At 41.0% G+C, this 13298-nt stretch overlaps 1 protein-coding gene and 1 long non-coding RNA gene across 2 annotated transcripts in view; one reads left to right on the top strand and one right to left on the bottom strand.

Annotated features, from left to right (window-relative positions):
- Positions 1-1542: 1542 nt before the first annotated feature.
- Positions 1543-2932, bottom strand: LOC146425664 (uncharacterized). The gene is made up of 2 exons (XR_014846614.1): positions 2822-2932; positions 1543-2282 (listed from the first exon to the last, which is right to left on the bottom strand). It is a non-coding gene; the product is annotated as an uncharacterized LOC146425664 (long non-coding RNA).
- A 1521-nt stretch (positions 2933-4453) lies between these two features.
- Positions 4454-13298, top strand: part of LOC146425660 (guanine nucleotide-binding protein G(q) subunit alpha) — a 213589-nt gene continuing 204744 nt past the window's right edge. The window contains exons 1-2 of the mRNA XM_085041668.1: positions 4454-4538; positions 4625-5449. Of these exons, the coding sequence (XP_084897794.1) occupies positions 5314-5449 (136 nt within the window). The 5' untranslated portion in view covers positions 4454-4538; positions 4625-5313. The remainder of the gene's footprint in view (positions 4539-4624; positions 5450-13298) is intronic.

The raw sequence follows: 13298 nt of genomic DNA, 5'->3' as shown, positions 1-13298 counted from the left end.
AGTCGCCAGGATCTGTTTAAAGGATGAGTGCTCTTGTTATTCCTCTGTTTGTATAGTATCTTGTTATTCCTCTGTATAGTTATTGCCACTTGCCTTTATTATTGCCTTTGTATTCATACTTTCATTTGTATAATTTGTCATTACTATATGGAGAAGTGGTATTACCATTGCAGAAGAGGCTACCCACCAAAAGGATTATGTAGAAGATGTGTAAAAGAAGAACATTGCATTGCTCAGAATATTTTAAAAGATGCAATAAAATTAGGGATAATAGAATTAGATTCCCCACAGTGGTGGGAACTGTTTATCCACAAAGTAAAAGATAAATTGGACAAAAAGGCTGAAATAATAAAAATAGAGTGCAGGTTGAGAAATCAGGTACCCTGTAACTCCCTCCCGGTAAAAGCAAAGGCTTGGGACGCTTTCAAGCGAAGGTGCGTGAAATGCAACCTACAGTACAGACCCCCTGAAGACTATCCTTGCTGTCGAGAAGATAGATTTTTCCGCCGCTGGAAGCAACCCAGTGGGGCGGAGGAGACAGAGGGATACTGAACGGTGGGGCGTAACCGTACTCTTAGCTATGCTAAGTCTCTCCAGACAAAGAGTACAGGGATCCTCATACTCACCTGCATGTTCAAAATGCCTTCAACCCATCTTCCGAGGGTACAGAAAAGGGTATGAACAAGTCCTAGCCTTTTACACCCATATAAATGCAAAATGCTATGACCATAGAGAACTTCAACCCTGCTCCATCTCGGAACATGAATTATGGGTAGCACGAAATAAGAAATGTGTTACTACCCATGCCTGGATGAGAAATAGTTATGGTTATAGTAGCTCCCCCTGCCCCAGAGGAGAAGAATACGTTTGTCTTACCAGATCAGGAATGTGGGGTTATTCGGATGAAGGGGGCATTCAAGACCAATATAAAGAGGACTTAGTTAAAAATGTTACTACTCACTTAAAAGCCCAACCTCAACCCTCAAAACCAGAGTCAATTTTATATAAAGAATTAAGAGACACATTAGAGAATTCAGACTTGAAATAGAGAACAAACCTATTCGTAAGCCTTATGCAAAGAGTAGCTAGAGAATTAAATGTTACTTCCTGCTGGATTTGTGGAGGGCCCCAAATGGCTGAACAGTGGCCCTGGAGAGGTGAAGGATTGGAGCCAATGCAATTATTAATTTGGAATAAAATGCATAGATCTAGAGAAAACAGACCTGACGGGTGGATCCTCAGCCATGAAGTAGTGGGGCAATACTGTGTAGCTAGAGAAGGAAATCAATTTGGAAAGAACCTCGGAAGCACCCCCTGTAAAATGGTATGTAGGATTTAGTTCTGTGGGATTTGGTTATGAGGATAAAATAGAAACAAGAGATCTCTAAAGTTGGGTTTTAGAGCATGGGGGTTTATTGTGAAAGAGCATGGGTGTGAGAAGCCTGCTAGGCCGCAAGACGCAGCTCAAAGCAGGTCAGAAAAGCAAGAGAGAGAGAGAGGCAAAAAGAGACCGATTTGCTGTTTACAATACAATAAATCATCTTCTGTGTTGAATATTCTAATTCTCTTTAACCAATCTAAGACAAGCTACAAACCCTACAACATTTACATACAACCTATAAGAATCATCGCATTACCATACAGAGTTATATTTTAAACCTTAAAAAACTGCTTTTTGGAACCTCTGCCAGGCAGGCAGGGTCTACTATGACCCTTGGACCTGCCTGCAGGCAGAGGGCATTGTTCTATCAAGAAGCGGGATTACCTTCAGTGGCCGTACCATTGTCTCCTAGTTATTCTTCAACTCAAACCTTGTCTTCATCTCAATCTCACTTATACTTTCCATATTCTCAGCATCTTTTGCAAGGGAATCATATCTATAAGGCTTTCCTATTTCATCTTCCCCAACAATGGTATTAACCACTAAGTCCGCAAAAAGCATAGGGTATTGGTAGCCCAAACCTCCCCAAGGATATTGGTCAGTAAATTGTACTAATAAAGTTATATGCTAGAAAAATGAGACAAATGCCAATCCTTTTAAAGGAGTGACTGCTCTAAAAATATTTTGGGAAAAACCTAGAAATAATAAGATAGAGTGGAAAGCACCAGGTGATTATATAAGATTTGTAGTACAAAAGCAGACACTGAACTGCCTAGCAATTGGAAGGGAACCTGTACCATAGGGATGATACAACCAGCATTTTTTCTGTTGCCCAAACATAAAAGAGAATCTTTAGGAAGACCTCTATACGAAACCCTAAGTAGGGAAAAGCACAGCAATACTGACATTGGAGGGTGTGTTGGTTTGAAAACAAACCAGTGGGAGATCACAAGTCCAGATTGAAATTAAAAATAAGTGAAATAATACAAGGAAAAAGCACTGAAAAGGTCAGATACAAACTGACACCAGGTTAGGGTGGTAGTAGCAGTCCAACTGAAGTAGCTCAGTTCAAGCGGTGATCCTGTGAAGGTCCGGTCTCCAGCTGAAGGTCCGGTCTCCAGCTGAAGGTCCGGTGGTAGCTCTTGTCCTCTGGGAACCCAGTAGACAGGTCTACCTCAGGCAGTTCCAAGGCCAGGTTATATCCAGGTGGGAACACCTGGTTCCTCCCTCCTGGGCAGAGCATCCCACAATGGGATAAATCCATGAGTCACGCGGTGGGTCCCTGATAGCCCATTATCTGTCATCTGGGGTGGGTCATTAGCAGCTGATAATAGCTAACAGATGGCCCATTGCCTGTCATCCGGGGCTGGGTCATTAGCAGGTGATAACAGCTAACGGCCCACAGCTGGTGGTAATAGAAAAATACATCTATATTGCAACCTAGGACAGAGGGACCCAAAGATGGAGTGATGAGAAATGGCCTCCGGAAAGAATAATTGAATATTATGATCCAGCAACTTAGGCTCAAGATGGCAGCTGGGGTTATCGAACACCCATTTACGTGCTAAACCAAATAATTCGACTACAAGCAGTTGTTGAAATTGTAAGTAACCAATCATCTGATGCCCTGAAACTAATTGCTAGACAGTTAACTCAAACTAGGGCAGCAGTATATCAAAATACATTAGCACTAGATTACTTATTGGCAGAAGAAGGGGGAGTCTGTGGAAAGTGGAATACCTCAGAATGCTGTCTGCAAATAGGTGACAATGGACAAGCAATTATGAGAATTGCTGATGAAATCTCAAGATTCGCAAATGTATGCATTCAGAAGTGAAATTCAATCTTACATGGTGACTGGTGGGACCAATTATTTGGGGGAGTTTGGTACAAGAAATTGGGGTTTATATTCCTGTGTAGCCTAACAGGACTGTTTTTACCATGTTTAATTCCATGCCTTATCAGAATAATCCAATCTGTAGTCCAGAGCATGCAAATAGCGGCTATGCCCATAGACCCAGAAAAGCAACCTTTGGGAAAACATCTAAACTAATAATAGTAAGAACAGAAGAAACTTTAATATTGCAAGCCGCAGTGCAAGCCACTAAAAAGGCAGTTTTAATTTTAAATTTTAAATTTTAATAAGACACGATTCAATGAATTATCAAGAAGAGAAGTAGGGAATTGTAATATATGCAGGTATGATTCGTGTCAAGAAATAAAGCATCTCAAATTAGCCCTAGAAACAACTGGCAACAAAGAAAGCTGTGAGGAGTGGGGTTGTCCTTATAAGAAATAGACCGAGACTCAAAGACAGGATTTTCCTTATAGGGCATGGAAAGATACCAGACTGCATTGGTACTTTTTAGAAAATGAAGTTTCTGTAGTTGAGTTATAGAAATTGTGCTGTAACTGCTTTTTAACCCACCTGAGCCTGACATCCCCCCCTTTTTCCTAGCTTTGATGGCTTTGTAGTTTTTAGAACCCCTAGTAACAGCAAGATGCAAGCGCAAAGGACCATCCCCGTTACGACCCCCAGCAACAGCGGAACACAAGCGCAGCAGACAGAGCATGATGTAAAAACCGGGAATTCAGGGGAGTGGGAATTTCAGAGAAATGAAACTAAAGAATGTATAAAAAGGAGAAGTTTAAACCGAAGGTGTGTTGTCTGCGGAGCGGAGACTCCCAGGCACACCCAGCGCTGTTTTGCTTATTGCCTCCAGCCTTATATTCTAAATTCTGAATTTTAATTAATGTATATAACCATTGCTATTTTGTAATCTGCTTTATATAAAATTTTTGCTGCTAAATTTCGATTGACTCGTTTTCATTTATAACAATAGTTTTCCCCTTGTGTAAATTATTACATTTTCCCCCTTTCCCTGTGAATCAAAGGCATCTCTTCTAGGAAGAGAATGTAAGGGTATAATAAAAATGTGCATTTATCGACTAAAACCAAAGGTAGCAAAAGCAAATAAAACGCGCATGGTCGGGAGCTGCATTCCGGGAGTTCCTGGCTCCTCTACCCGCTTATTCCCATCGCGCAGCGGCGCAGGGGAAGAGTGGGAGAGGCAGCGACAGAGACAGTCCGCCATATTTCTGCCTCACCACGCCCGCAGAGACAAGCTATTGAAAAGCCCGTCGAGTTGGGCTCACAGTGTGCATGTCCCAGTCTCTCTCTGCCTTCTCTTCCTCTCTGGTGGAGCCCTTTCTACTCGTCTCCCCTCTCTTTCTTACTGTCAGGGCAGGAACAAGCCGCAACAGTTCTTCAGCAGCAGTTCTCGCGGGAGGGGCGAGCGACCGCGCCTGGAAAAAAGGTTCACCGCAAGGAAGTTCTCCCGCCAGGCGCACGCTGAGATTGCCGGGCGGCGGCGGCCTTGTCCACTTTCGGAGGAGCCGAACTCTCGCTTTAGGACAGAAGGAGCGACAGGGAAGTGTAATTGAGGAGGAGGGGAGGGATTAACGGACGCTAGCATTTCCGTGGGGGTTGGTTATTTCGGAGGACCGTGGGGGTGGTAATTTGCGAGGGACACTCGGCCGGTAGCAGCGGTAGCAGAGGCAGAAGCAGAAGTGAAGGAAGGAGGGAGAGGGCTGTTTGTGCTGAACAGCTTGGCTCGCAAAGAAAGCACTGCTGCCGCCACGGCTGCAATGGTGGATGTTTTCATGTTGCTTGGTGCATAATTTAGAGGAGGAGTTGGAAGCGGCGACTATTTGAGGCAGGGAAGGGGGGGGGATTTGTGCTGCCGGGGGCCCGCTCTCTTTTTCCTTATCTGTGTGTGGCATCGAGGCAGCTCCCTGCACTCGCCCTACAGTGCCCGGGTGGGGACTTCCGGGCAGAGAGCGTCTGTGTCCCCCGGGGCTGGTGCTCTGGTGGGGTGTGTGTGCGCGCGCGTTTTTTAGGGTGGGGGTTGTGTCTGAACCAGTTAGGAAGAATGACTTTGGAGTCCATCATGGCGTGCTGCCTGAGCGAGGAAGCCAAGGAAGCCCGGCGGATCAACGACGAGATCGAGCGGCAGCTACGCCGGGACAAGCGGGACGCCCGTCGGGAATTGAAGCTGCTGCTGCTGGGTGAGTGTTGGCCGCCGTCAGCACACACGCCTTAAGCGCCACTGGGGGTGCAGCCTAGACATCGCTGCCCCGGGCTCTGTCCGGCTGGCCCCCCGGTGCATTACATGGCGTGGTCGGTTCGGTTTCCCCCAGGCGCCTGCCACCTTCGCGGCGGGCCGGCCGTGGCAATGGTGGCAGTGACCCGCTCGTCGTTCTTCCGCCACCGCGTTGTATGTGTGCGCTCGTGTGCAGGCTTCGCCGAGGCGCTTGTAGCTGGGTAAATAACTGTGGTTCCTGTGGGTGGGTTTGATATGGTAGGGAACCCGTCCTTCCAAAATGGAGAGGGAAAGGATGGCTGGCTAGTGGAGGGGGTGTAGGGGGAATATCGGCGATAATGGGTGTAGGAGAGTGATGGTAAGGAAGCAGATTAATGAAAGAACTTGCAGGGGGGTTGCTTTGCAGATTTCTGGTGCATCGTTCTGTGAGTCTTAAGTTGTTGGGTCACCAGTTGAATTTTTTTCATTGTGATTTTTATTTAATGAGGCAAAATGGGATAAGGGGCTTATGCCCAGATTGTAGAGTAACTTTTAAAGCAAAAGGAGAAAAAATCATAAACACCAAGATGCACCCATGATGCTGAAGAGTAACCTTAAAGTATACTGGTGGATAGCAGGATCTTTAAGACCTTTGGAATCCACCCACTGTTCCAAAAATAAAATCTATTGTATCATTTATCTTTAATTAAAACAGGTTGTTATTTTGGAGCCACAAGTGTGCAAAGGCAATGTTTGTTTAACAGGAATTTGGCTTGTGTTAAAATAAGCTTTTTGAATGAAAACACATTTGTCTATATCTGATGTGCTCTACTACACTGTGTAGTTCTTGTGGTAATACAGCTTCTGTCGTAGACTAGCAGGCCTTGAAGTATGTTTGCACCAGTATTTGGGTGAATGGGAATGTTTCAAGTGGATGTGGGGTGTTTATGTCAAAGATTTTTGTCTTGGGTCAGGCATATGAAAGTAATTATACTGGGGGCTGCCTTTACGGTAAGGTGGTTTGAGAGGAACTCGGAATTTATTTTAATGCTTGCTCATGAATATATTATTTTCTACTTTAAATAATACAGTTTGTCTTCTGTATATGGAGAAAGGTATTGGTATCCTTAACTGATGTGGAAAAAGGAGGGATGGAGACATACAATACTACCAGTAATAACATTCTGTCTCATTTTGGCCTAATTTTGGGTTGATGGAAGTGTGTGCTGTGGCTATTTCAAGATCCAAAACCAAAATAAAATAGAGGACAGATAGCTTGCATTTTTAAAATTTATGGATGTTTAAGTATAATTACTTAACTATATGCATTTGCTACAGGAGAGGCAGTTGATGTTTGACTTGTTACTTGGGTCCAAATTGTTGCTGCATTTCCTGGTCTTCTTGCAGTAATGCTAGAGGTTTCTCCCAAGTTTTTAAAAATGCATGAAACTTACTGAATGGTACCAACATATACCACACAGAGAAGGAATTCAGATATTTGATTCCGCAATCAGTAGTGCAGATCTTGTATTGTTTTATAAGATCCACCCACTGCTAATGGTAAGTGTATGGTAATGGTAGATTAGGGCCTAATTGTGGCATTACTTTTAGATCAAATGAAATAAAGTGTTTTCAGAGCAAATAGATAAGAAGCCATCACTTAAAAAGCTTTGAAGGAAACACACTGATTGTCTGTATGAATGTTTTCTTCGTATATCAGTATCTGTATAAACCGTGCTTCTGAACGTGTAAGCATGATGTGCATGAAACTGAGGTAAATGTTCTGCTTCATAGGTAATAGCATATCTGTATTTGAGTAGAAATCCATGTAGAAATTGTTATTGTGTACACATTTTTCGTGTTGTACTTTGTCAGCTGCAGTCACATATTTGATTGAAAGTGTTTGTGCACATGCAGCTGTTTAACAGTTAATATTGTAAAATGCAGTATAGCAGTAAACTATTGTTTAAGTCATGGGGCTGGATAGCGATTCAAGTTTCAATTTATTAAAAAACCCCAAATGAGCCGAAACTCTAACTTTCTAAAAATTTGTTTTAATTAGTGGGTTTCTCTTAGGTATCTGACAGTACTTTCGGTCACTCTCACTGCTTCCCCAGCATAGTAATTTGTTCAGTTCTTAGGCTTGTGTTATTTGTTTGGGTAATTCATATGGTTGGGATGGACAAAACCATTTTAAAAATAGGAAAATAATAATTCAAATGGTGAAACTGGGAAATAAGTGTCTGAAGTTGTTTGCCATCCATTTTTTTGACTTGACCTTTACTGTCCCATTATGTATCTTTAGCCATCAAAACTTAAAGTAGCAGTAGTGCTTAACTTTATTTTATGTAAATGTTAGGCAAACTTATTTTAAAAGTGTAAACTTCTCAGTCACACATTGAAAAGTGTTGTTGGACTTAGAAGCCTGAGTGGGTTAAAGGCTTTTGAACGTGGGACAAAAGGTATATCCTTTTGATCGTTAAGAGAGAACACACCTTATGTTGAGCTGTGTTAACTGACCACATATGCTTTTTGAACTTATTGCAAGTGCAAAGTAAAAGGTATTAAACCAAAGGTTTTAAGGAGCAAATGAGCATGTCTATGCCATATTTTTTGTTCTTGTTTAAAAATTAGACATACATACAAATGCACACATGTAGCAAATATAAAGAAAAAAGTCTGAGTCAGAATGGAGAATTTTTTTCCCTCAACTTGTAGAAATAGTGCTTCCTTGCAAAGTGAAATATTTCCCTCCTAACTGTGTTGGTTACTGTTACTGTGTGACACACATTATGCTGTGTGCACCTTTCTTGTGTATTAATGATATGTTTTTACTTTTCATGGGATCAGAGTTTAAAATGTTGAAAGTAATTTCTGGAAAACTTTTTGTATGGTAAGATTATTTTAAATTATTAGTTAAAAAATAAACCTTCTCCATGATTAAAGATTAAAATACAACTTTTCGGTACTGCATTGAACATCACAGTCCTGTTCTAATCTACTCTAAAAAATTTAGCTAAGTATCTCTTACTATTGTAATTCTAAAAAGTGAGAATTCTAGTATATGCACTGAAAATAGTTTAGCTAGCACAAGTTAGTTGCAATGTTTAATGTACTTTGGAGCAAATTCAGTCTTCTGCTAAATTTGTTTTTTATCTCCTGTATTTTTCAAATTCTTCTGTATTCCATTACTACTGAACATTTTGTAAAACCTTATGATTGTTCTCCAGAGCAAAAACTTGTTAATATCCATTTGTTGTTTGCTGTTGTAAATACATATATTGCTATAGTACCAAAAAACCCCATGTGTTTTTAGTGTTTTATATTGGTATGCACTAAACAATGTACAGTATTCTACATGCTTGTATTTTAAGCATGTATGTACGTATTTATTGTTAAGTAGCAAGAGGTAGGTGATCTAATTTTCTATGTATATAATTTTGGCTGTCATCAGTGGAAGTTTTACCTGGTCTCAGAAAGCAATGTTTGGGCTTAAATGTTAGTTTGTAGCCATAAACCTTCACTACTGGACATAATATGCCTGTACACTGTATATACTTGTGTTATGCATTATTTTCTCATCAGGAGTATCTAAGAAAATAATCAGCAATATCTATAAGCTTTGGCAAAATTAGGTGTTGGAGGGCTTGACAGTATGTTTACAATTTTGTATCATGCTTGCAGATATTGTGACGTGCAAAACATGGCTCTTAAGGCAAAAGTGTGCTTTTCATTTGAAATAGCAGATGAATCAGTGAAGCAAGGTGTCAAATAGGAGTATCTTTTCATTATCTCTATGTTACCAAAGGAAACAAGGGGGAGGTTAACCATTTGAATTTAGCATGAATTGCAACTAGTCTTAAGTGACTTTGTTTTTTCTCCAAACCTATAGGATATATATATTTTGTGGGGGGTTATTTGTATGCCTGTGGTAGATGAATGAAAGATTTGTGTACAGAACTCTGTAAATTAGCAGACATAGACTTCAAAAACCTTGAAGAAGAAGTGGGCCCATCAAGCTAACAATCTTCCTTCCCTGCTGTAATCTGAAATATATATGCAAATAGTCTCATCTACTTATATAAGTAGATAAACTGATACTACACGTTTCAGGAATTTTGTGCACAATTTAAAAATACTGGTATTGATTAGCTTATCCTAATTGACTATTCTCTTTGCTCTTCATTAAAGCAGAAAATGTAAATATTTTGAAAGAGTATTGCAACCTTTTCTTATTATCTTGTATTGATCCATACTTATACTTGCACTGAACACTGGAAAATAAGTTTAGGTAATTACAACAGTATGTATTTATGATTAGAAAACAAGCAAATACTTAATATATATCTTGATGATGTATGTTGAAACTAGATTGATAAGTATATCTTAGTTTGGAGAAGCTGTTTCTAAGGTTATCTAATTTTATTCTGGATGACAAACACTGATCTATTAGATCTATATATATGGACATATACATCCATTTATAAAAATAACTGTTTTTGAGGAAAACATGAATCATCATCTTGATATCTATGTGATATACTGATTTCATATTTGCTGGGAAATAGCATATTAATTTTTTAATGCGTGATAAAGGAATATTTTATTTTCAGCTTTTTAAATGATTTTTTCTGGGTTATTTTGTTTTGATTTTCCTCCTTCTTTAAAAGTGATCTACTGTAGTTAATGGAAATTAGTTTAGAACCTCAATAGTCAAAGAGTTCTGACTAACTTAGTTTTGCTCATATGTCAAAAAATCAAGGGATCCCAAATTTGTACTTCCTTTTAAAAACATTATTTAATTTGTACAGGAGTGAAACATATATGATCAACAGAGGACTCCCTTGAGAAGGGACTTCGGGGTGTATATTGTAATGTTAAGAAATGTTTCTGTGTTTTTAGCTACTTCAAATTATGTTTGGTGTGTAAAAACAATGGTAATTTAATAAGCAACAGCATTTCTTTTGAATTAATAGGACAATCTGCAAAATTAATCCCAGGAAGGGAGAGCATGATAAGGTAGATGTGTGTTTCTTGCTCTGCTGAATGGATTAACACTCAGGAACTATGTGTTCTCATACTTGAACAAGATTGTATGCAGCTGTTGCTAATAAAATTATGGGAAGTTTTTCAACATTCACCTGTTATTTGCTCTACTTATTTAAAAACTCTAACTTACAAGAATCAAGAGCAACAAAGTAATATAAAAACTGAGGAAGCACTAGAATATTGAAAATACTGTGAAGCCATATAAATGGTATTCTTAAAATCAGAGAAGTAAGTGGGCAACAGGCTTCAAGTATTGTGTTAACACTGTGCAAAGAAATAAGATAATTATTACTGAGGGGCATAAGTCTCAGTGATATTACAGTTTGAAAAGCTTTCAAAGTTCCAGGGGAAGTTCTAGGAACAATATATATCTATGGGTTATTTTATTTTATTTTTCTTCATGCTAAACTTGAGAATAGAATAGTTCAATTGGAAGGGACTTAAATTGATCATCTAGTCCAACTTCCTGACCATTTCAGGATGGACCAGAATTTAAAGCATGTTATTAAGGGCATTGTCCAAATGCCTCTTAAGCACTGACAGGCTTGGGGCATCAACCACCTCTCTGGAAAGCCTGTTCTGGTGTTTGACCACCCTCTGGGTAAAGAAACGCTTCCTAATGTCCAGTCTAAATTTCCCCTGGTGCAGCTTTGAACCATTCCTACACATCCTCTCATAGTATCATTCTGGACAAAATGTCCGGTACACAGATGGATAAGAATGTCATGTAATGGGTGAGCAACTGGCTCACGGGTCAGGCACAAAGGGTTATAATGAATGGGGTAACATCAAGCTGCTGACCCATCACCAGTGGGGTTCCACAGGGCTCCATCTTAGAGGCAGTTCTCTTCAACATCTTCATAAATTACTTGGATGCAGGACTGGAAGGGATACTAAGCAAGTTTGCAGATGATACAAAACTGGGAGGAGCTATTGACTCCCTTGAAGGCAGGGAGGCCCTTCAGAGAGACCTTGACAAATTAGAAGACTGGGCAATCACCAACCATATCAATTTCAACAAGGGAAAGTGTCAGATTCTGCACCTGGGATGGGGCAGCCCTGGATGTATGGACAGGCTTGGGAATGAGATGCTGGAGAGCAGCTCTGCAGAAAGGGACATGGGGGTCCTGGTTGATGGCAAGTAGGATATGAGTCAACAGTGCCCTGGAAGCAAGGAGGGCCAACTGTGTCCTGGGGTGCATCAGGCGCAACATCACCAGCCGGTCAATGGAGGTGATTGTCCTGCTCTACTCTGCACTGGTGCAGCCTCACTTTGAATATTGTATGCAGTTTTGGTCACTGCAATATAAAAAAGATATAAAGCTATTAGTGTCCAAAGGAGGGCAATGAAGATGGTGAAGGGCTGTGAGGGGAAGCCATATGAGGAAGAGCTGAGGTCGTTTGGTCTGTTCAGCCGGGAGGAGACTGAGGGGAGACCTCATCACAATCTATAGCTTCCTTGTGAGGGGAAGAGGAAGGGCAGACACTGATCTCTTCTGTGGTGACCAGTGACAGGACCTGAGGGAATGGCCTGAAGTTGTGTCAGGGCAGGTTTAGGTTGCATATTAAGAAAAGGTTCTTCACCCAGAGGGTGGTTGGGCACTGGAATGGGCTCCCCAGGGAAGTGGTCACAGCACCAAGCCTGCCAGAGTTCAAGAAATGTTTGGACAACATTTTTGGCACATGGTGTGACTCTTGGGGATGGTCTTGTGCAGGGCTGGGAGTTGGACTTTATTATCTTTGTGGGTCTCTTCTAACTCAGCATATTCTGTGATCCTGTCTGGATACCAGGGAGAAGAGATCAGCACCTCCCTTTCCACTTCCCCTCCTCAGGAAGCTTCAGAGAGCCATGAGGTTGCCTCTCAGCCTCCATTTCTCCAACTTAGACAAACCCAGAATCCTCAGCTGCTCCTCACAGGATGTGCCTTCCAGCCCTTTCACCAGCTTTTTTGCCCTCCTCTGAAGGCACTTAAAAGACCTTCACATCCTTTTTTAATTGTGGGGCCAAGAAGTGCACACAACACTCAAGGTGAGGCCACCCCAATGCTAAATACAGAGAGATAGTTACCTCTTTTGACTGGCTGGTTATGCTGTGTTTGTTTCACCTCAGGATGTGTTTTGGCCTCTTGGCTGCTGGGGTACACTGCTGGCTCCAATTGAGCTTGTTGCTGACCTGCACCCCTAGCAGGGCTATTCTCTAGCCACTCCTCTCCCAATTTATTCTCTTAAATTGTTAATCTGAATGTTAATTCTCTTGGTCATGTTAGAGAATATTGGATAAGAATTCCTGAAACTACTTCTATCCATGTTTCTGGGTAAATGGGTTTTGGCCAGAAAGACAGAAGGTTTCCATAGCAGCAAATGCTAACTTAGGCCAGAAAAACTCAAATGCATGAAAGTTGGGAAAGGTGTCAGGTGCTTTTAAGAACCTATCAGGCTTGGGAAACTGAGGATCTAATATGGGGCTTTTTTTTTTAACTCTGATATTTGCTTTACTAAGCATTATGCGTACCACTTCATCTCATAGACTAGGGCAATGCTAGCAATAAAAATTCAATGCTGTATGTGGATGGGATGGAGTTAATTTTGCTCATAGCAACCTATATCATACTGTGTTTTGGATTTGTGACTAAACCAGTGTCGATATCATCAATGTTTTGGCTATTGCTGAGCAGTGCTTTCACAGTGTCAAGATTTTATCTTTTTTTTTCCCCACTCTGCCTACCCCTCCTTCCCTCATCCCTGACCTCAAGTCAGTAAGGGGGGTAGGGGCTGGTAGGATGTTG

Source organism: Lichenostomus cassidix, chromosome W, assembly GCF_008360975.1.
Source record: "Lichenostomus cassidix isolate B80296 chromosome W, HeHo_3.0, whole genome shotgun sequence".
In the NCBI taxonomy this organism is placed as follows: domain Eukaryota; kingdom Metazoa; phylum Chordata; class Aves; order Passeriformes; family Meliphagidae; genus Lichenostomus; species Lichenostomus cassidix.
The sequence above is the reverse complement of the archived record's forward strand: the minus strand, read 5'-3'. Positions and strand labels throughout refer to the sequence as shown.